The sequence below is a fragment of the Pimephales promelas genome, chromosome 18, assembly GCF_988280905.1.
Source record: "Pimephales promelas chromosome 18, fPimPro1.hap1.1, whole genome shotgun sequence".
NCBI lineage: Eukaryota > Metazoa > Chordata > Actinopteri > Cypriniformes > Leuciscidae > Pimephales > Pimephales promelas.
In genome coordinates, this window is record NC_142786.1 from 31,814,386 (window position 1) to 31,836,794 (window position 22,409).

A 22,409-nucleotide genomic window follows, 5' to 3' on the forward strand; every position below is an offset into this window, starting at 1 on the left:
AGGACATCTGAATCCTGATCCTAAATAAAAGACTGCTTTGCATGACACACATAAGCATAATTAGGGTTTTTCCTGTATTGAAAATATTTTTGCAGCCACCAAAAATTAAATTTTGTCCAGCCAAAGATTTACTTGATAATTTAATGTGTAGATACTGCAGTACCAGTACCTGCTGATAGCAGGCTGCTTTAAAATACTCACGCAAGTGTTTAGACAGGCGCTGTGAAGAGTATCAAAGGTTTCTAGAGCCAGACCGATTTATCGGCAGGTCGATATTAGGCATTTTCTAAACTATCGGTATCAGCAGTTATAATGGCCGATAAATGAATATTTCAAAAATAAAATAAAAACGGACGAAACACTCTTCAACCATGTCATGAGAGTTGGAGTTGTATAGTTTGTCCACCAGAGGGCACTCTACACCGTCCCTGTTGGCAACACTCGTTGAGTTGGTCACGATATATACATTGCTTGAATATCAATTAAAATAACATCCCCATCAGTTCTCTTACCTCAAATAAGCATGACAAAATTTGTGGCTATCATGCCCAGTTTTGCTGTTAAATAAGCCGAGAGTGAAGCGGAATTAGCTAGTAATAGTAACGTTACATTGTTACAGTGTAGTTGACTGACTGTCCTTTTAACTTTTGACAATGTGACTGAAGTATTTCTTTAATAGCGCGTGACAGTTATAGCAATGAGACGCATCATCTCTCCTTGGCCTGTTATATTGAAAATGTATGTTTTACAATTTGAAGTGACGTTATCCATTTCTAAATTATAGACTAGCTAACCACAAAGCTAGCTAATGCCACTATCATCAGTCTGTTCTGAAAAGTTTCTTTTTAAAATGCATTATCATGTTATTTTAGTTAAAACTCATAAATAACTATAAATAACTAATGTTAGGGAAATCTGGTAATGTTTTGTTGCGCGTTTCTGAAATTAAAAAAAAATATCGGCCGATATATCGGATTTTAAAGCCAACAAATATTTGTATCGTATCGGCCTTCAAAATCCTTCATTGGTCGTAGCTCAAACAGTAGCGCATGCAATGCAATGCCAATGTCATTTCCCCACAGCAAAAATGTTAAAAATAGACCAAACTCCTTGAAAGCTTCATTTTGGGGGGTTTGTGACACGACAGTATGTTTACACACAAGGCCACAAACAACACATTTCTTTATCTGACACCTCTAACACTGACCTAGAATAATACGTCATAGGTCAACACCTCTCGACCACCAGTTTCCATAGTTCAGAGACAACACTAGTTTTAGCTAAAACACTTGCGGGAATCCTACAGCTATGATACAAGAAACTAAATTAGCTTATTATCACTATTACTACAAGAAACTCCATTGGGGAATAACCCTTACACTAAATCAGCCTTTGAACACACACACTGGATGATTTATCAACATATCTGAATTCTCGTTTCCAGCAAAACACACTCGATTTCTACAGAAGTGTATTAGTTCGTGTACATACATTTTTGAAAAAGTCCAACGTACAATATGTAACTAAGTCTAAATACACTGAGCAAAAAACTAAGTTACAATGTGGTGTAACTTGCCATAAATATTAGGCGTGTAAACGGTTGCAAAATGAACCACTAACGCTAAGCCATTAACAATGAGTCTAAATACAATCTCTGTGTATAATGCAGATCAAAGGTTTGGTGACATTTAACCGCAGCGATAACGCTAGGTAAATGTTTTATTTGCACAGACTTCCTGGTTACACAGGTGTGAATTTAAACTGAACAAACAGAAACAAATGACAATGCGAAAGCTGGCTAAGTTAACGTGCCTACGGTAGGTCCATCTAATGTCGGACCCACCACAGGCCCTTTAAAGCGATTTTACTTCCCTGTACACCAGGTTACAACATTAAATAGGCGGTTACAACATTAAATAGGCGGTTATTTGTTGTAATAGTACAAATGTGAGAATCGTCTTCGTATAATGTTTGTGTAAATATTCGCTTTCACATTCGCCAGCGAGAGCGAGAACTGAGAAAGCGAACACACGACCGTTAGCCCACCCGTCAAACTAGCCTTTAATACCTTGCTATACAACGGCGACTCACCTTTCAAATCATCCACGTAAAAGCATTTCATTCCAAGTAACAAACAAAGGCAATCAACTCCGAGTGTGGTTTAGGAAGAAGGCTACGTTAAGGAGTTGTTTTGTGGGGCTAAAGTCGGGCCGTCCTGTGTCCCGTCCTCCGCTCGCTCTGACTCACTGGCACTGGCATCCGTCTCGCTCTCTTCTCACATATCAGTTTAAACTCAAATCTCGCGAGAGTCTGTCGATGTGTAGTCCTCAGAGCAACAACAGTCTCCGTATGCTCATTTCAGGAAAGAATCAATAAAATATAAAGTAAATGTTTTAAAGTATATATTATCAAGTTTATAAAAACATTCTTAGATGGTGTTTTACATTTTTGTTTATACCTGATATTCTCTGAAATAGATTGGCGTATATTTGACCATAGCATCTAGGCTACTATATATCATTTGTTCACTTTCTATTTAAATATAAAGCTTTAAAATAACAAAGTCTATTTAAAGTACCATGGTATTACTAGGTTATCACTGTACCAGACCAGACCATTAGCCTACTTTTTTTTTGTATGGGTAAGTTATTTCTATTTTCAAATAAATAGTTTCATGTGTCCAATAATATTACATGCCAGGAAACTCAGGTCATTTGGATCATTGTGGTCAAAAGTCAAACAGTTAGATGGCAAAAGCACTCGAAACCTTATTTCCATATGGAGCAGATTCTAATTATGGAGCGTTTAAACACAAAACTTTCCACATTTACAGTTAATCAGAGCCAAGCAAAATACTACATTTTGTTGGATCCTGCAGGATGACAAGGCACATGGTTCTATATCGTTTTATGAATAAAGTAATCTTTTGTGACTTCCCCTACAAATGTGCAAATCTTCTATCTTTATGTAGCCTATAACAGTGATGTTTTCTTTTTTTTTCTTCTTTTTTTTTATTGCAGAACTTGTACAAAAATACCAACACAGGGAAGTAAGGCAAGGTGTACAAACAAACAAACAATAGTACCCAACAGAAAATAAGCATCCTCCTGGGTATGCATCAAATTATGTAATACATAAAAAAAGAAAAGCATAATTTACGGCCAAGTCATGTCTTTGAATAAATCATCTAATTACATCAAAAAATTGTTCACTTTTCTTGTTATTTATAAGTCTAAGGGACGAAATAAAAGAGTCAAAATCAGCAAGAACAGTGATGTTTTCCAAAAGGAAAACACATAAAGGAGTGATGTGCCTTGTGAGTGCTGAAGATGTCTCATCACACACGCCCAGTTACCCATGCAAACAATGGCCTCTTACAAAACAATCACAAGGCCATTTGCATCTCAGTGTTCAATGTATCACAGCCTGTGTGCATATGTATGTGTTCTGTAGCAGAGTCCTTTCTTATTCTAATGTGAGAGAGAGTGGGGAAACAGCATTTACCAGGGTTTACACAATATGCATCTCTTCTATAGCTGCTAAAGAAACAGATACAACCTAGCTGGAACCAAAAATGGGCCACAACATCAAGGTTTAAGTCAGTGTGGAGACAATGGGTGCGTATCAGTGTCTTCCTAGGTCGAGAATAGTGTACACGAATCCAGGCACTAGTAAGGACAATAAGGCTCATATTGCACACGGATGCTGATTTAATGTGTTTTCGCCTTGGAAATAATATAAAAATTTGAGTGAGTGTGCGGTTCAACTCTTTACTTGGAGAGAGACTAACATACAAATATACATGCCTATTATAAATGTGTCTTTTGTGTGTTCACACCACACAAACTGTAAAAAAAACCAAGTTCACATATTCCAATATCTGTTGCCCAAGAATGTGGAGTAGGCTATGTTTTAATGCAAGAAGTAAACAGGATCTTACCAGAATCAAACGCAAGCTAAAGACAGGCTTTTTTGTCTTTTTGTTTTCATTCTAACGATGCTGATCTTGATTATACAGTATTATTTGTCTTCTGGGCAAGTTTCATCTTCATAAAGACAGATGGACGCATCCTCCTACTGGACGCATCAGGAACAACAGGGGCTTCAAACTGCCATGAGCATATAATAAACTAACTGGACTAACTTATTCGGGTAGAAATTACATTTATCTGCAGTATTTACTTCTTCACCACAGAATTGTTTTTATCAGTGGAGTGTGTTCTTGAATCAGGGTTTTCTTCCCCCAGTCCATCTGGGACACAACAAGATGCAGGAAAAACCTGAATCATTGATAAATGATTTACATAGATCAATCACAACTCAATTTATTCAGTCGAAGAGAGAAACAAGGAAGATTCTATTATGTATAAAGGTTTCCTTGCCTATTTAGCTGAGTTGGTTGACAAAGGTAATGAATAAAATTAACTAATGACCTCATGATCTAGAGGTAACATTAATGTAAGTATGTTATTTGTCCTCAAGGACTGCAGTAAGGAACCCTGCATGTGCTCAAACTTGTAAAAGTCAAGCATTATAGCGTTATATTATGTATCAGTGGGCAAGCAAAGACTTATCATCGCCTGCAGACTAGACTAAAGAATCATCAAAATCATTAAAAGTTTCGATCAAGATAAAACATTTTTTTAAAGAAATTTTGTATTATTGATTTGATTTTTGATGTCATGCATTAAAATGATCAAAGGTGACAGTAAAGTATTATATATATATATAATATTAACAATTTTTTTAATGATTTAATTCATTGACCGTTACAATTTTTTTGCGGTCTCTTGTAAGTATAACCCCTAACGATAGCAAATAAAATTGTAATGGTAAAATAAAGGCAAAAATAGAAAAACAAAGCAATTAATTTATTCATGCCGCTCTGGGAGTACACTTCCTCAGATCACAGACAGAATTAAGTTGACAAAACTTCAATGGATTAAGTAAGAAAAATTTGATGCAATTAAGTTATGCTTACTTAATGAAATTAAGGCAACGAGTTTGCTTAATAAAATTAAGTAAACTGAACTTTTTACAGTGTATCTATTAGTTTTCAGTGATGATTCCCATATATTCTCAGTACTTACAGCAAAAAACAATATCATTTTTAATTAGTTGTATTTTAATCATAAACTAAAATGAAAACAAATAATACAATGTATCTTATGTATAAATATTTTAACAATTAAAAAACAATAAGAATGACATATGTTTGCTTTCATTAATATATTTGTGAAGAAAATATCTCTCTATATATAAAATATAAATATATATATATAGCCTATACATTTCTTTTTTAAGTGCGGTTAAGGAACTTAAATCAGCTACTTATGGTTGTACACTCTGTTTAATGATCTCTGAATATCTGTAACAGCAGGGCCATAATGGGCATGTTCATTCATGTGTAAGGTAAACCGCATGACCATCTCACAGCATTGCCCTGCGCATAGCAACTGGTGTCAATGGAGATCATGCTCTTCCCTTTCAAGAACGCTTCTGTGTTTCGAGTCAGAATGCATTCAGCTTAAGGCAAATCAATTCAACTCTACGGGAGGACAGTCTTGTTTTCATATAAGCTCAGCATCACTCCTATGCGCCAATGGGTTTTCTAGCACAGTTACATCATTTCTACTGCAGTGTAGATGTAAAATCAGGCTGTAGGCATTCATTTAGCAAAATACTTTCATCAAAAGTGCATTACATTCAGTGCATATCAGTGTTTCCTGTGAAACAAAACCATGACCTTTACACCACCAAGAACATTTCTGATGCTCGAGGCATTTCATGGAACAGCTGTTGAGACAACATGTTATGTTCACCTGGTTGGAAGGGAAAATCAGTGAGTAATTGTAATGACTGGCCCTAGGAGAGTTGTTAAGAGTTCAAGCACTCAAGCGTGAGCAAGCAGTTGCGAACAGGTAATACGGACATGCGCATTTGGTCTCAGCCTTATGGAGACAAACCATTGCACAACTGATTCAGATCACTTGGACGTCACTGTGATGACACAAGCTAAAAAAAAGATATAAATACTCGTTTTCTCACACAAACCGCTCGTTTCGTGTCTTAGGCCATCAATGTGTACTTACATTTACGAGTCATTAAATCATGTTTAATTTGGACTTCTCTGTGCATGCCCCTTAGCCTCCAGTGTATGACTGATAGACAACAACGGTTTGACTGAAAAATGTCAAAATTGAAAATACTGTGGAAACAAAGACACCTACATCTTGGATGCCCTTGAGGAAAGATAAAACATATCAAAAATTCATTTCAAAGTGAACTATCCCTTTAAGGATTTCAAAAAACATCAAAAACACTTGAGAAGTGCTGAGCCATGTCAAACCAATTATCATTCATCACTCTTTTGCCTTGGGCCAGTATAATAATAATAATAATATGTTTTATGTATATACTATAGCGCCTTTCCCAAGCTCAGGATGCTTCACAATAACAGTAAAGAACAAACAATCAGTTCATACATAGATGGACAATAAACATTTGCCCAGTCCAAGTAACAAACTATTGAAGTTGCATATCGCATTATAACGCATTCTCATCCCAAGGCGTCATATACGACACTTTTGCAAAAGCGTAAACATCACCAGACGTTAGATGTGCCTCCATTGAAAATGTTTATAAAACGGTTAGTTTGAATCCTTGATTCTGATTGGTCAAGAGCTGTGCTTTATTCACGATAATGACCGCTTCACCAACACTGCGGTTCTATGTTGTTTTTATTTGAGCTTGCATGCATTTTACACACTGGAGCGTTGTTGCTGTCCACGCTCAGGGACTATTTTTTCTAGCGGAAGGAAGGCTTTTAGTGATTTTACTTCAAGAAAGTTGCACTAATGCATTGTTTTTTACTTTAATATTGTGTGGCAACCGTTTTATAAAAGCAATAAGGTACTCGAGGCAAGTGCTGTATCGTGAATAAGTAACGGCTGAAGGGGTTGCAGGCACTCCGCTTCGCAAAACAAGGTTTTGGCGTCCCAAATATTCCATGGACAAATGAAGACTCACACATTTTAACGAACTTTATTTGAGCAAGCATATTGTCAATTTAACATAACATCACATGGCTGGTTCTGCCCGTTCTCACCTCCCTACTAAGAACATGACATAGCCAGGCTTTGAAAGAAATAAAACAAGGCAGGAATGCTTTACGGCTGTTTACTCCCTAAACTGTGGATTTTTTTTTTTTTTTAAACCCCCAACATAATTTTTGATCTGTTTTTCCTTTTTTATTCATTTTTTAAATACCTTAACTAGGCCCAGAATGCTTCTCTCTAGACCTGGCTCTTTCTAGTTTCTTTTTTAAATATGGTTTTAGATGTTTTGCGATATTTTCTGTGTTTTAGGTTCTTTTCCGATGTTTGTGAAGATTCAAGGTGGCACACCCCTGTAAAACACAGACATCATGACCCTCCTATCTCCAACGGACTGAACGTTTGATGTGAGTGGAGAAAAACACAGACAAGTAGGGCTGGGTATTGAGACAAATTTCACAATTCGATTCGATTTCGATTCACAAGCTTGCAATTCGATTCGATTCAATATTGATTATTTTGGATATTAGTTACAAATGGCCATTTTTCTCAAGGGAATCAAATCTCTCAACTAATGCTGTAAACTATGGGAGTCTAGTTGTAGACTTCATTAGCCTAATATGAAGGTAATAATGAACTTTTTTGTAGCTATACAAACACTTAAATTACACTTTTATTTATTTTTATGATAAGATTATATGAAATATAAACATTTAAATGGTGGCTGTCATAAAAACTTGCCAGATTTATTCAAATATGCATTAAATATTGAAGAACATTAAGATTATAATGCATATGTAATATGGTGTATATATTTAGCAAAATGCTCCTCTCTAGAGTTTTTTTTTCTAGCTGACTAACGAGTTTATGTGGGTTTTCTGAGGTAAATATGACGATGACATTGATAAGCTGCTTAACTGACGTCTTTCCACGGTTGAAACGCTGATTGAGCGAATCAATGTGACATGATCCGGATTTGGATAAGTTGTACTCTATCTTTAACACACTTTCAGATGCTCATTCATGTTTATTTGGCGCTGTGACTGGTATTATTAACCCGGAAGAGAGATCAGCGCTGCTGTTTCTCCAGAGCGATCTCACGCCACAGCGCCAAAACGCTATTTATGTTTTTGAATTTCTAAAGAAAATGGACGTAATTTGAAAATTGACACTTTGTTTCATATCAATAGTAACAAAGGACAAAGATTATTGCGATTTTTTGGATGCGCGCAGCCGCGATACAATGATCCATTCATTCAAATGAAACAGGACGGCTAATCGATTCTTGAGATTTAAGAATCGATATCGGTTCGTAAAAATGACAATCGATTAATATCGAAAAATCTATATTTATTACCCAGCCCTACAGACAATAACAAAAGGAACATTACCTTGGCTTAAACGCTTGGCACGCCAGTAGAGTTGGTCACGGTTTTTTGAGCGGCTTCTTTAGCCTGGTGAGCCTGAAGTACGGCCACTGCCTCGTCAACCTGTCAGACCGAACATTTATGCTTTTCAAACACTTCACTTTCCATACTAAAATAAACAATTAAGAAACCCTCCAACCTTGGAGCGCAGAGACTCCGGAGACTCCAGCATGTGGAGAAGCTCAGAGTTGTCGATTTCCAGCAGCATACCGGTGATCTTGCCAGCCAGGCTGGGGTGCATATTCTGGATAAGTGGGAAGAGACGCTCACCTGCGAGAGGGAAATTATGTATTACCCTCCTTTTATAGTGTGGTGGGAGGAACAATCAATCAGACAACTCCACGATCTTTACCCAGCATCTGCTTCTGTTCCTGTGGAGGAGCAGCGGCGAGCATGGAGGCCGTCAGGGGTTCCTGTCCTTGCACATGCACAGCAGGCTAACGGAGAGAGTCAATCAGAAGTGTAAACTCACAAATCACATCTTTCACATGTTGCCTTGAGTCTTACCTGCTGCATAGTGACCTGAGGCTGTGTGTTCATGTGCTGAGGGTTGCGGACGCTGGGTGCGTATTTGTACTGAGGCACGCCGCGAACTGGAGGGGCAGAGGCTGCAGCCGCTGCAATGGAGGGCCGTGGACCCATAGTCTGAGCGGCTGAGAGAGAAGTGAAATTAATTGGATTTAAACTTAATGCAGAAGCTTTGCAGTAAAATACTTAAAAACCACTAGGCCAATGTTATATATTTAGTTTAGTCGATTACTTAATATATCCTAAATGTTTCCAACTATTTGTAAATTGTGAGAAAATTGCGATTTTAACCAAGGAAACGGGACGTGTGAGCAGGGGTGAGGAGTCGCCAGTCAATGACGTCTTATCCGCCCAGTTTCCGCCAGGTTTGACCTCGTACTGTAATGGTAACCATGGCGACAGACGTGGACAACTGGGTCGGTTACGCCCGTTATGCGTGCTCAACAGCGTGAGCGTCCCTAGCAAGGATTTGCTCAAACATTTTGGACCATGGCAAGCAGACTTTGAGACAAAAAGTGGACTAAAACAAAGATCAACATCTTTCCAGATGCCGAGAGCACCACATCCGCGACTAAATTCGACTTAGAAACGCGAGTGTTGCAGGTTACTTGAGCAAACCAATGTATATAAAACTAATAAATGTTATAGTTCAACATGATGAAAAGTTAGAATATGATCTGTATGTTATTCTCTAATGTTAAGTCTCATTCAGCCAACAAACAACCTAACTAACAACATTCAACACACCCAAATGCCGTTTGTGAAGCAGCGCTGCGTTCCCTCAAGGTTTAATTCCTCGAATAAACTGACCTGTGTGAGTAATTCAGCACTTGCGTGTATTTCGGTAGAATTAAATGTCCTTATTTCTTTATATCGTCGTGTTGCGTGTTGATTTAACTTTTTGATTGAATCCATTTTTAATGGATTGTTCTTGCTGCTTCCATAGACACAAATAATAAATCTATTGTTTTGGTAGTACTTATGTATGTTTAAATCTCTGAAACCTAAAATTATGTGGTTGAAAACACTAATTGTGATATATGAAAAGCGCTGAGTGCGTTTCACAGAATCACTGTACAAGTCTGTTCTCAGCATCGCCCCTTAGTGGTCAGCTGATGCAGAGTGCCAAAATCCGAATTGCTGAAGAGACGAAGACGAAAATATCGAGTGGAAAATGTTTTTAACATTCTTTAGACTCACCAACACGCTGAGTGGACATCATGCGGGGCACTTGTGATGCAGGACGCATGGTGCTGAAAGTCTGCGGTCTGGGGGCAGATGGCCGCATTGTGCCTGGCATGTTTTGGAAGTCTGTAGAAAATAATGAATGTCTGTTAGTATTAGAGCCAGGCCGATATTATCGGCCGATATTAGGCATTTTCCAAACTATCGGTATCGCCAGTTATAATGGCCGATAAATGAATATTTCAAAAATAAAATAAAAACGGACGAAACACTCTTCAACCATGTCATGAGTGTTGGAGTTGTATAGTTTGTCCACCAGAGGGCACTGTTGGCAACACTGGTTGAGTTGGTCACGAGACATACATCGCTTGAATAACAATTAAAAGAACATCCCCATCAGTTCTCTTAACTCAAATAAGCATGACAAAATTTGTGACTATCATGTCCAGTTTTGCTGTTAAATAAGCCGAGAGTGAAGCGGAATTAGCTAGTAATAATTACGTTACATTGTTACAGTGTAGTCGACCGACTGTCCTTTTAACTTTTGACAATGTGACTGAAGTATTTCTTTAATAGCGCGTGACAGTTATAGCAATGAGACGCATCATCTCTCCTTGGCCTGTTATATTGAAAATGTATGTTTTACAATTTGAAGTGACGTTATCCATTTCTAAATTATAGACTAGCTAACCACGAAGCTAGCTAATGCCACTATCATCAGCCTGTTCTGTTGACTGAACAAGTTTCTTCTAAAATGCATTATCATATTATTTCAGTTAAAACTCATAATTAACTACAAATAAGTAACTAATGTTAGAGAAATCTGTTAATGTTTTGTTGCGGGTTTCTGAAAATAAATAAATAAATAAATAAAAATCGGAATATCGGATTTTAAAACCAAAAAATATTTGTATCGGCCTTCAAAATCCTTTATCGGTCGGGCTCTAGTTAGTATGAATCAAGATTTCATGGATCAGTGACATCTGATTTATTTATTACAGGATTCTGGTATAAAAAGCCAACTTACGCTGAGGACGGACACCCTGAGTGGCCCAGCGGGGACTAGGTCTGAGCTGCGCGAGCTGACTGGTAGGGTAATATGCAGCTCTGTTCTGGGCCTGTGATGTGAGAAAATTATGTAGAAATAAGCAGTAACGCTAATCTAAGCAACGTGACAACCAACCATGTGACTGTGCTTACCTGCGGGATGGCAGCCATGAAGTATCCTGACGGAGGTGCGGGTTGGTAAGGGTTGATAACTGGGTTTGGCACTGCACGGACGCTGGCCATCCTCTGCATGTACTGGTTGGTGAGATGGGCCTGCCGTTCCTCTTTGCGCTGAGCAAGAGCCACATACAAGGGCTTAGTGGCCACAATACGGCCATTCATCTCAGTCACTGCTTTAGTGGCTTCCTCAGGGGAAGAGAAACAGACAAAACCAAAGCCTTTACTGCGCCCACCATCCATCATGACCTGCGACAGAAGAGGGAGAAGACTTCAATTTTTGCTCAACACAACACATTAAATGGCATTTACAACCTATTTTATTTAAGTAATTGAACTTTTTCAGAATGAAACTCATTTGAACAATATCTCATGTTGACGAGTATATAAATAACCAAGACAGTGATGAGCAGTGATCATACCTTGGCACTGGTGATTGTTCCAAAGGGAGCAAACTCTTTACGAAGACGCTCATCATCAATACCATCATCCAAGTTCTTAACATAGAGATTGACACCCTGGAAAGAGAGCAAATGACGATGGAGAACTGCATCTGAGAGGGCACTTACAATGCACTAGATTTAATAAACTATTACAAGGTTCGTGCAGATTTTTAATTCAAGTGAAATTCAAGTACTTTTCAAGAGTTCAGTGAATAAAAATGTACATAAGCCTATTTGCAAAACAGAACCCAATTTCAGTAGGATTAACTGCTACAGAGACTATAGCCAAATTTCCATTTGATCCAACAGAAATAGGAAAAGTGTTTCCAACGACTTTCCCTTTCTAAAACGAACAAATATGAAAAAAATTTGTTTTTTCTAACCCTAACCCTAACCCACAACATGAATGAAGCTTTCAGCTGCGCAGCCAAAACAAAAGAACGTAGGAAAAGAAAGTTAACACTAATTTCTAGTGGAGTGAATCTTCACTTACCTCACGTTTGTTTTATTTTGGTTTGCTACATTCAGGAAGTGTACTTTCTTGGAGCAGATAAAACAAAAAGGGAGTTCATGTATCTATTCTAACTGCTTGTATTCATTGACGAAAATGAAGCCATGTACAATAATATAAAATATTAAGGATGCAACGCATCATGATATCGAATCAAAGACATAATAATTGTAATCACATTGAATTGTGAGACCAGTGAATATCCACAGCCCTAATAATAAGACTAGTAGGAATCATTTCAAATAGCCTATTAATAAAAACTGTTTCAGGGTACCTTGGGAGGCCAGTAGCACCTCAATGCAGTACACGAGATCCACGGGGAGGAGTCGGCTCACGATCCAAGGGGTGGAGATGAGTAGGATTAGGGTTGGGTTTAGGGATTAGGGGGCGGAGTTGGGTAGGGTGGGAGGAGTTGGATCTGGATCCGACTCCTCCCCATGGATTTCATGTTCTGCAGTGAGAACCTGGTTTAAACTGATTAGCAGCATTATGCAGACACAGACATCTCATACATCTCTTTTAGCTGTCATTTATATGAGCTCATGAAGAACTCGGACTTGCTTTGAAACATTTATGAAGATGTGAATGCAATTTTCAGGTACCAATCTATCACGTGTATTTCTTCCAATGTGTTTAAGTGACAATTCAATGGACAAATGAGTCATGACTCTTTCTTAAAGGTTTTGTTTTTCTTGTTTGGAGACATTCTTCAATTTCTTAAAGGTTATTTTTCTATTTTCTAAGAAAAACAATCTCACATTTTCAAGGATGCCCAACACATTTCAAACCTTAAAACAATTACATTACATTACATTAAACAATACACATTTCAAACCTTAAAATGAAAATTCTGTCAGTATTTACTCACCCTCATGTTGTTCCAAACCTCTATGTGTTTATTTGTTCTGCTGAACACAAAGGAAGATATTTGGAAGAATGTTTTAATCAAACAGATCTCATTACCCATTGACTACCATAGTATGTATTTTTTTTTCCTACTATGGAAGTCAATGGGGATTGAGATCTGTTTGATTAAAACATTCTTCCAAATATCTTCCTTTGTGTTCAGCAGAGCAAATAAACACAAAGAGGTTTGGAACAACATGAGGGTGAGTAAATACTGACATCATTTTTGGGTGAACTAACCCTTTAAGAACCAAATGCAGTCACATAGCCTAATTTAGGTCCATAAATAAGATACTATTGTACATAGTTAGTTATGTCCCCAGTCTCCACTATGAAAGAACATGGCGCCCATGGACTAAAAAGTCACTGTTGCGGCAATTTTGGCCAGTGCGGTCCACTGAAAAGCAAAGGAAACACTGAATTTGACAAGGCTGCAGAAGTCCGTTCAATTACTGACCTGGTACCGAGTCATCCGGTCTTGCTTCATCTGCTCAAATTTGCGCTTGAGCTCAGTTTGGCGCTCCACTTTTTTCTGAGCACGACCCACATAGATAAGCTTCCCATTCAGTTCTTTGCCATTCATCTCATCCACAGCCTGTTCCAAGAGATCAAAAATGTTTTTTGGTACTCCAGAAAGTCAAGTACATAAGTTTGAGTCCACATTAAAGCTGAACTGACCCTCTGCGCATCCTCGTGTCTCTCAAAACTCACAAATCCAAAGCCTCTGGACTTCCCATTTTCATCAGTCATGACACGGATGCTCATAGAATTACCTTAGCAAATCAGAAAAAAAAAATGATTTGGAAATGTATCCAAACCAAGAGAGAAAAAAAAAATTAAAAAAAATTACCATATTTGCTGAAGACGTCCTTGAGCTTGTCATCATCCATGTCTTCCCCAAAATTTTTAATGTACACATTGGTAAATTCTTTGGCTCTTGCACCGAGCTCAGCCTCCCTCTCCTTGCGAGATTTGAAGCGCCCTACAAACCTGAAGGCAAAGAGCAGCGATCAATACGAGGTTGTAGTTAATCTCAACAGTGAGAGAAATGGAACTTAAACTCCATCTACACATTTAGCATCCTTTTCAACAATGCAAAATATACAACGATCAGGCATAACATTATGACCACTTTCCTAACCCTTTATTGTATAGTGTTGCCATATGGCAACAATTACTTTATCTTAATTTTCTAAAAAGCTGTGATATAAAATCTATGTTTCTACAGTTGTTAGTTGAAGAAAATACAATTTAGGAGGTCGTATGACCAGGATATCCTGTTTGCCAGTCCTTTTTGTTAATGGATATTGATATGGAAACATCACTGTCTGGGGCTCCCCAAAATAGCATTTTATTCTGAATTTTGGAAAGTTTTCATCAAATAAAAAAAATTAAATCACTATCTGGGGTAAGTCAACTTTAATTTTTTAACATTAAATTCAGTCTTGATTTTATTTTTATTTTTTGATGTATGCTAAAATACATTTGTTGCCATATGGCAACCACATGCAAATATGGAAACGTCCTGGTGCATTCAACCCAATGGAGTCCCATTGACTTACATAGCATGAATTTACTCTGAGACTATGTTTACAAATTTTTCTTATGTTTTAAAGATAAACACATTATTATGAAATGAATAAATGGTACCACTGCATTGTATTCCACATGATTGACAGCTTTACAGAAAAGACCCAGTCCCAGATGCCAGAGAATGCCTATCTCCCACTGTTGGACTTCAAAATCCAAGTGGCCTCATGCTTGTGCATGGAGAGTAATGGCACTTTTCCACTGCTGGCACGGTTCGGTACGGCTCAGCTCGGCACGGCTCGGTTCGCTTTAGCTCGGTTGCATTTCCATTGCAGTTACTACCGCCTTAAAGTGGGTGGGATTATAGACTGATCGATAACAGCGGTGGCTGTTACTCGCTATTTAAATCTAGCGGGTTTGCGTTCCCGTGTCGATGTCTATTGGTCGCAAATACAATGACGCTGGTAGTGACGATTCTGTCTGACCAGTCAGTGATCTGCAGTGTTTCATGTCACATTTCAGTACCGGTACAGTTCGCTTGGAACCTCGACAGGCCAGGGGTGCGTTTCCCGAAAGCCATTAGCCAACTATGGTCGCAAGTTCCGTCGTTATCAGTATTGTTCAACAAAATGAGTTTTTTGGAAAACAAAAGTGGATTTTATGGTACTTTCCAAGGATGCATATTGTTGCCATTATAAACTTAAAAAAAAAAAAATTATATATCTGTTATTTAGCTCATTTTAAGTAATAAAAACATGCAAAACATTTTTTACCATGCCTAATTAATATTTCATGCAATAGAGGGCTAATGTTGTGTTGGTCCCTCAAAACAGCCCTCTGGACTCCACTAGACCCCTGAAGATGTACTGTGGTGTCTGGCACCGAGATGTAAGCAGCAGATCCTTTAAGTCCGTTAAGTTGCAAGGTGGGGCCTCCATGGATCGGACTTGGTGGTACATGTCAAGGTAACATCCACATGGATGGCCAGACCTAAGGTTTCCCAGAAGAACATTGCCCAAAGCATCACTGGTACCATGTGTTCCCCAGGTAAGTGACGCATTCATGTGATTCATCAGATCAGGCCTCCTTCGTCCAGTTCTGATGGTTGGCGCTTTAGGCGGTGGACAGGGGTCAGCATGGTCTGGTCTGCGGCCATCCAGCCCCATATGCAACAAACTGCGATGCACTGTGTATTCTCACACCCTTTCTATCAGAACCAGCATTATAGATAATAGCTTTGTGAGCAATTTATAATAGCTTGTGTGTTGGATCGGACCTCACGGGCCAGCCTTCGCTCCCCACGTGCATCAATGCGCCTTGGCTCATGACCCTGTCGCCGATTCATCACTGTTCCTTTCTTGGACCACTTTTGATGGATACTGACCAATGCACACTTGTCTGCAGCTACAGTTTTGGAGATGTTCTGACCCAGTCATCCTAATTTGGCCTTTGTCAAACTCGCTCAAATCCTTACGCTTGCCCATTTTTTCCTGCTTCCAACACATCAACTTTTAGGACAAAAAATGTTCACTTTCTGCCTTATTTAAGTGTCGTGATGAAGAGATAATCATTCACTTCATCTGTCAGTGGTCATAATGTTATGCCGGTGTATATCTTCGTCATTAGGGGTGGGCACTAGTACTCAAGTTCTCGAAAGTGATCATCGTGAAAATTAACATGTGACTGGTTCTGGTATTATGGGTGGTACCTTGAGGTCTGATTAGTTAGCTTTGGGACAGCAAGCCAAAAACAAAGACAAAATAAAGAACAGTTATTATTAAAGGGGCTGTAAGTAAGAAATTTATTTCAAATAATCATAAAATGGCCCTGATATGTCACTAGACATTAAGAATTGCAATGACAATGATCTTGAGCTTTTAAACCAAACAGGTCTTGTCTACTTGTGTTTGTATGTCAAGTCAAGTATATTTATATAGCTCTTTTCATAATATAGATTAACAGTATCAATCAAAACATAATAACAATGTTCGTTTCTTAGTGGAAAAACAACCACGTTTGGTATGTCATATGAATGATATATATATATGTGCCCCATACATGGAATCACAGTGCCTACTGTATTTAGTAAATGGAAAATCTCTACAGCATAAGGCCAACTACTACATGCATTCAGTTAGTTTCTACCATTTATTAGTAATGATTTACACAGTTTGTTTACTACTTATTATATACCTGAGCATTCAGTATTGTGCAATATAGCATTACAGAAGGTGATGGACATTTTGGGGGAAAGAAGTGCTGCATCTTATCATTTAAACATGTCTTGTCATGAAAATTCTATAATCCAAGATTGCCGCCTCCATATGACGCCATACTATGCAAATGTAATCCCAACATAAACTTTGGATCATCCTTAATATTTCTCTAATTTACAGAAAGTCTCTATCTTTTATCACTTTTAAGATATCGACTTTTGAAATTAAGATATCCAAAAAAAAAAACAAAAAAAAAACTCTGGCGCCAAAAGGGTTAAATGCATATTCGGATGATAATGCACCAATAGTATACAGCAATTTTGCAAATTAATAGGCAATATAAAATATCATTTAAAACTTACATTTTCAGAATGCTGCTTAATTTTATTTCACCAGCAAATAATATTTTAGATTTTTTGATGTACTGTACTTATATGTTACTACATGTACTTGTATAGTAATAACTGTAATAACTAAACCAAACCCTAACCGCAACTCTATAGTAAGTACATGTAGATAAATAATATTACTCAGTACTTATTTCCATATTTTATATTGGCAAAAAATATATTGTAAAAAGGGTCCAATCCTTCCACACACACTTCAAATCCATATCAAGTCACTTTCCACGTTAGTTGGCACGTTCCTTTAGCAATTTTCCTTCACCCGTCCCTAATAGAGCCAGACCGATATATCGGCCGATATTAGGCATTTTCCATAATATCGGTATCGGCAGTTATAATGGCCGATAAATGAATATTTAAAAAATACAATAAAAATGTACAAAACACGCTTCAATCATCTCTCCTTGGCCTGTTATATTGAAAATGTATGTTTTAAAATTTGCAGTATATGATGTTATCTATTGCTAAATTATGGCTCATCATAGACTAGCTAACCACAAAGCTAGCTAACGCCACTATCATCAGTTGAAGATCGCTAACGTTAACATTAATGAGCTTGGAAACCACAATGAACTTTTTCTGCCTAAATAAAGTAATGATTACTGTATTTATAACTCGCATATCTCTAGTTACAGTCCCTGCATTGTAAAATGTAAGTTATACTTGCGAGGAGTGAACATTTAGACATAGAGAAAAAGTATCAAACGTATCTTGTGCAGAAAAGTTAGCTTTTCTTTTACACGTGTGTGAAATCCAACAATATTTAATAATAAAACATGTCGGCCGGATTTTAAAACCCAAAAATATTTGTATCGGTATCGGCCTTCAAAATCCTTTATCGGTCGGGCTCTATTCCCTAATGCTTAAGTTTGGGAAAACACCAAAATCTCACTTACACTTTTCTGTCATTCAGCAACATGCCGTTCATTTTCTCAATGGCTCTTTCGGCAGCCTCCTGGGTCTCAAAGTGTACAAAGCCGTAGCCCTTTGAGCCATTCTCATCACAAACCACCTTAAGAAAGGATATCAGGCATAAAAATCATGCCCCCACTGACCAACAGAAGCACAAGCATAAAAAAATAACATACTCAAATCACTGCAAAAAAGAGCATGCATGTGTCTTACCTTGCACGACAGGATGTTGCCAAACGCAGAGAAGGTGTCATAAAGGGCTTTGTTATCAATAGACTTATCCAAGTTTTTAATAAAGATGTTTCCAACGCCGCTTTTCCTCAGAGAGGGGTCCCGCTGAGACCACATGATGCGGACAGGTCTACCCTTGATGACGTCAAAGTTCATTGTGTCTAAAGCCCGTTCAGCTGCAAGTGAAAACAATTATCAATCCACTAAATCGAAATGAATTTCTCCTCCAGCACTCAGCCAGAAATCACTCCTTCAGTAGCATTTCCATTATGAATCTTTAATATGACTCGGGAATAACCAGTTCTCACAGAGAGAGCATGCATGCGCAAAATCCTATGGGCTCTGTCTGTACAAGAAACCGGCATGACTAGTTCAATGTTCGGGTGCCAGTCGTTCGTTCATCATATGATAGCCCCATTGGGTAAGGCAATGCAGTTTGTACTGGAAACAGAAATGATCAGTTCACCTTTGGGTTTGAGTCATTCGTTCATCGTGTGACAGCCAAGCCAACCTATTGAATGTGGTAATAAAAGAGTTGGTTAATGCTTTAAACTTCATCCGTATGGTGGGGGAAACCTAATGTTTAGAAAATATCATGATAATGCAAAGAAAATCCCATATTACTGACCTGTCTAATACGAGGGCTTGGAGCCAGAGGGGCGTAAGTGGCATTTTGGGCGAATATGAGTTCTTTATATCAAAATAAAGGTCTCGATGAGCAATCCAATGGTACCAAAAACACCTATCTGAGATCAAACTGTACTGAATAAAGCAACAAAAAGGCGTATCTGACGTATTTGATTTTTTCTTTAATGTTTTAGAACATGTTCATTGTGTTAATATGCCATACATTTTTTACTTAAATACTCATTTCATGTAAGTATGCCTGTGGTTGCAATGTTTGTTAATAATACAGGTGATTGAAGTGTGGTCAAAATTTTGTTTTGTCTCTCCTGTAAAGTTTGTTAAAAGCCACTTTCTGGCTCCAAGCCCTCGCTACTTTTGTACCAACTCAGCTGTAATTTTTTTTTTCTCTAATGATGCATCCCCTTGTTTATATTCTTATATTTATATTCTGAAAGTTTTTACAAAGAGGTGTTATCATATATAATTTGCCTGACTTCTATGAAATTTTATTAATAAGACATGTTTATATTTTTTTTTTCTGATTTATGGGGTGATAAAATAGAAATCCAAATCCCTTCTGTAAAAAACCTCACACTCCAACAGCAACAAAATGAAAATTGTTGAACTGGCTTCATCCAATATTCTGCTTCCTGTTCTGGAAATGTGAAGGTGAAATAAAACCATCACAAAGTACTTTGGTCAAATCTACTAGTTAATTTTCACCTGCGGTGTTTTGCCTTAGATTTACAATAGTTATCGAAACTGACTAAAAACGAGGGCATATTTTGTCTTAAATAAAACTTCAATTTAAAATTACAAAAACACACAATTAAAATAAAAATATCAATCTGATTCTGAACAATTCGACCTAGAATAAAAGTGAAAAATACATTACATGGACATTGCTTAGTCCCTACATTTTGAAGTTTTGAAATTGCCCTGATGATAACCACATTAAATGTTGTACTTTTGAACAAATAGGCCATATTCAATGTGTTCGATACACTTATACACTTTATCTCTGCTGCACACTCTGCCCCACCCACGCCCTAAATATGACAATCATGCAAGTCACTGCTGTCAAGCATCATCACGCGGTGTGTGCATGCATGCATCCCTCATCTTTAACCCTTTATAATCAACCGAACACATAGATTTCATAACAAATGGTCACTACTAAGATTCTCAATGAATATGCATAACATTGATGAAACCCTGCATTTATTTTTCAATGTGTCATTCGCGTAAAAGGCATCTTTTGCACCACACTCACCGTCTGCAGGCTGCTGAAAGTTGACATAGGCATAGCCGAGCGACCTGCGGGTGATCATGTCCCTGCACACGCGGATGGAGAGGATGGCACCGGCCGGGCTAAACTTCTCGTAGAGCATGGCTTCAGTCACGTCCTGGTGCAGGTCCCCAACATACAGCGATGCCATGGGGTAACTAGGAGCGCTGGGGTTCATTTTCTATTCGGTCGCAGTTGTGAACTTGGCAGAAATTTACGTGTTTCGCGGCACCAGCGCGTGAGATCAACTACGTCAGAATACAGTTAGCTGTCAAGCTATTCTAAACACGACAAATTTTACAATTTAAAATCGTCGACTAAAAGATTATTTCTGGAACGATTTAGGCGTTTGGTGCTTCGTTTAAAATGACAAATAATAAGGGTAACAAAAATGTAAAAACGCGAGAAAAAAAAATCCAATGCAACGAATCAAGCAAACCGCTAGGCCGAGCTCACAGACTGTCCTTATTTTTTCAGGGTTGGTGCGATGTTTCAAGGCCTCCAGCTTCCACTTCACCGATTTTTATTTTTATTTAAAAAAAAAAAAAGAAAAAAAAAGAAAGATTTTTTGGGGTTTTTAAAAGTTTTTAATTTTTTTTGTATTTTTTTATTTTTTATATAATGTGTGCCGAGGCAAGCTCCGGAGCACACACGCACTCACACAGCACTGACAGCCGGGGGTTTCGGGAGGAGTGGGATGGGCTGAGCCGTCACATATATACCCGCGGGTACGTCATCCACCGTGCACGCGCATGAGAGAAACTCACCGGTTTGGATGATGATTGGATGAGAAATCTCAGAGCCTGTAGATTTGTCTAAAAAATAAAGGGAAAAAATAAATGATTGAATTTCATTTTTTACAGTTTATTAATGGAGTTAATTTAATGTAGAATTTGAAAATGGCTTTGTTAAATATAGTTTATTCTTTACTTTATTTATATATTAAATATTAAATTGTATTAAGACGGTTAATACTATCCATTAACGACCAAAGGAAGCAATAGGTTTTTTTTTTTTTTCTGAAGTAATACAAATTTCCACCACAGTGTTTCATTGTCACATTTGTCCCTGACAAATGATCACAAATACAAAAATCACAAATACAACAAATTTGCACCTTATCTTTATATATATATATATATATATATATATATATATATATATATATATATATAAGGTGCAAATTTATTGTATTTGTGATTTTTAAAGAATTATACATAATACATAATTAAAATAGTTTATGGGTTTTTTTTTTTCTTTTTTTACATTTTTTGTATTTTTTTTAAAAATATTTTTAGGTTAATATTGAAAATATGGGTCCCGGGCAAATGAAATACATTAAAATCTATTAAAGGGATTACAAAAAGCAAATTTGACCTTTATATAACAAAAATATGTTAGTAGAGAAAATTTGGCAATTTTCTGTCCAAGCTTTTATAAACTGTTTGTTAAACTAAAATTAAAGCTGGAACAGAAAATTGCCAAATCATAGAAATGCTACCTTACCAAAAAGTCATTTAACAATAACTCGCTGCACTTCAACCCCAAATTAGCGTTGCTTTGATAAAATAGGACAGCGTGCTGAAGGGAGAGGTGGGGTGTCAATGTTGCCTTTTATTTACTTGCACAGTCTGTTACTTGTTTAGTTATACTTTTATCAGTCATGTTACATGAGTGAGTTACAGGATTGATTAACAGCTGCATATGACTGTGCTGAAGAACACCAATAGGGGGAGTAACAGACCTTGAAGAACCACTGACAGTGCAGATATCCGCAGTGAAATTACATCACATGAACAAATGTCTATGCTGGATGTCGGTATTAAAGTTGTGCATGTCTGTCTATCGAGTGAGTGAGCGCGTAATCCACAAATGCATTAATTGGTAGCATCCCCCCAACAACATTGTATCCCACACTTAAT

General features: G+C 37.5%; 2 protein-coding genes and 1 non-coding gene across 6 annotated transcripts in view; all 3 read right to left on the reverse strand.

Moving 5' to 3' along the window:
• Window positions 1-2,261, reverse strand: part of rnf19a (ring finger protein 19A, RBR E3 ubiquitin protein ligase) — a 33,187-nt gene extending 30,926 nt beyond the window's left edge. For all 4 annotated transcript variants that reach the window (XR_016147211.1, XM_039680769.2, XM_039680768.2 and 1 more), the window contains exon 1: window positions 2,092-2,261. Coding sequence is in view for 3 of the 4 variants with exons in the window: in XM_039680769.2 (XP_039536703.2) it covers window positions 2,092-2,122 (31 nt within the window). In the remaining variant the exon portion in view is untranslated. The remainder of the gene's footprint in view (window positions 1-2,091) is intronic.
• Window positions 2,262-7,028: 4,767 nt separating this feature from the next.
• Window positions 7,029-21,182, reverse strand: pabpc1b (poly A binding protein, cytoplasmic 1 b). The gene is made up of 15 exons (XM_039680801.2): window positions 20,473-21,182; window positions 18,555-18,748; window positions 18,326-18,441; window positions 14,130-14,269; window positions 13,958-14,052; window positions 13,737-13,874; window positions 11,842-11,937; window positions 11,396-11,668; window positions 11,223-11,313; window positions 10,211-10,321; window positions 8,990-9,135; window positions 8,835-8,919; window positions 8,622-8,752; window positions 8,447-8,545; window positions 7,029-7,408 (listed from the first exon to the last, which is right to left on the reverse strand). Exons 1-14 carry the CDS (start codon window positions 20,663-20,665, stop codon window positions 8,453-8,455), a joined length of 1,902 nt encoding a protein of 633 aa, XP_039536735.1. The 5' UTR covers window positions 20,666-21,182; the 3' UTR covers window positions 7,029-7,408; window positions 8,447-8,452.
• LOC120485477 (small nucleolar RNA SNORA5) lies at window positions 13,575-13,715 on the reverse strand. The gene has a single exon (XR_005623901.2). It is a non-coding gene; the product is annotated as a small nucleolar RNA SNORA5 (small nucleolar RNA).
• Window positions 21,183-22,409: the final 1,227 nt, after the last annotated feature.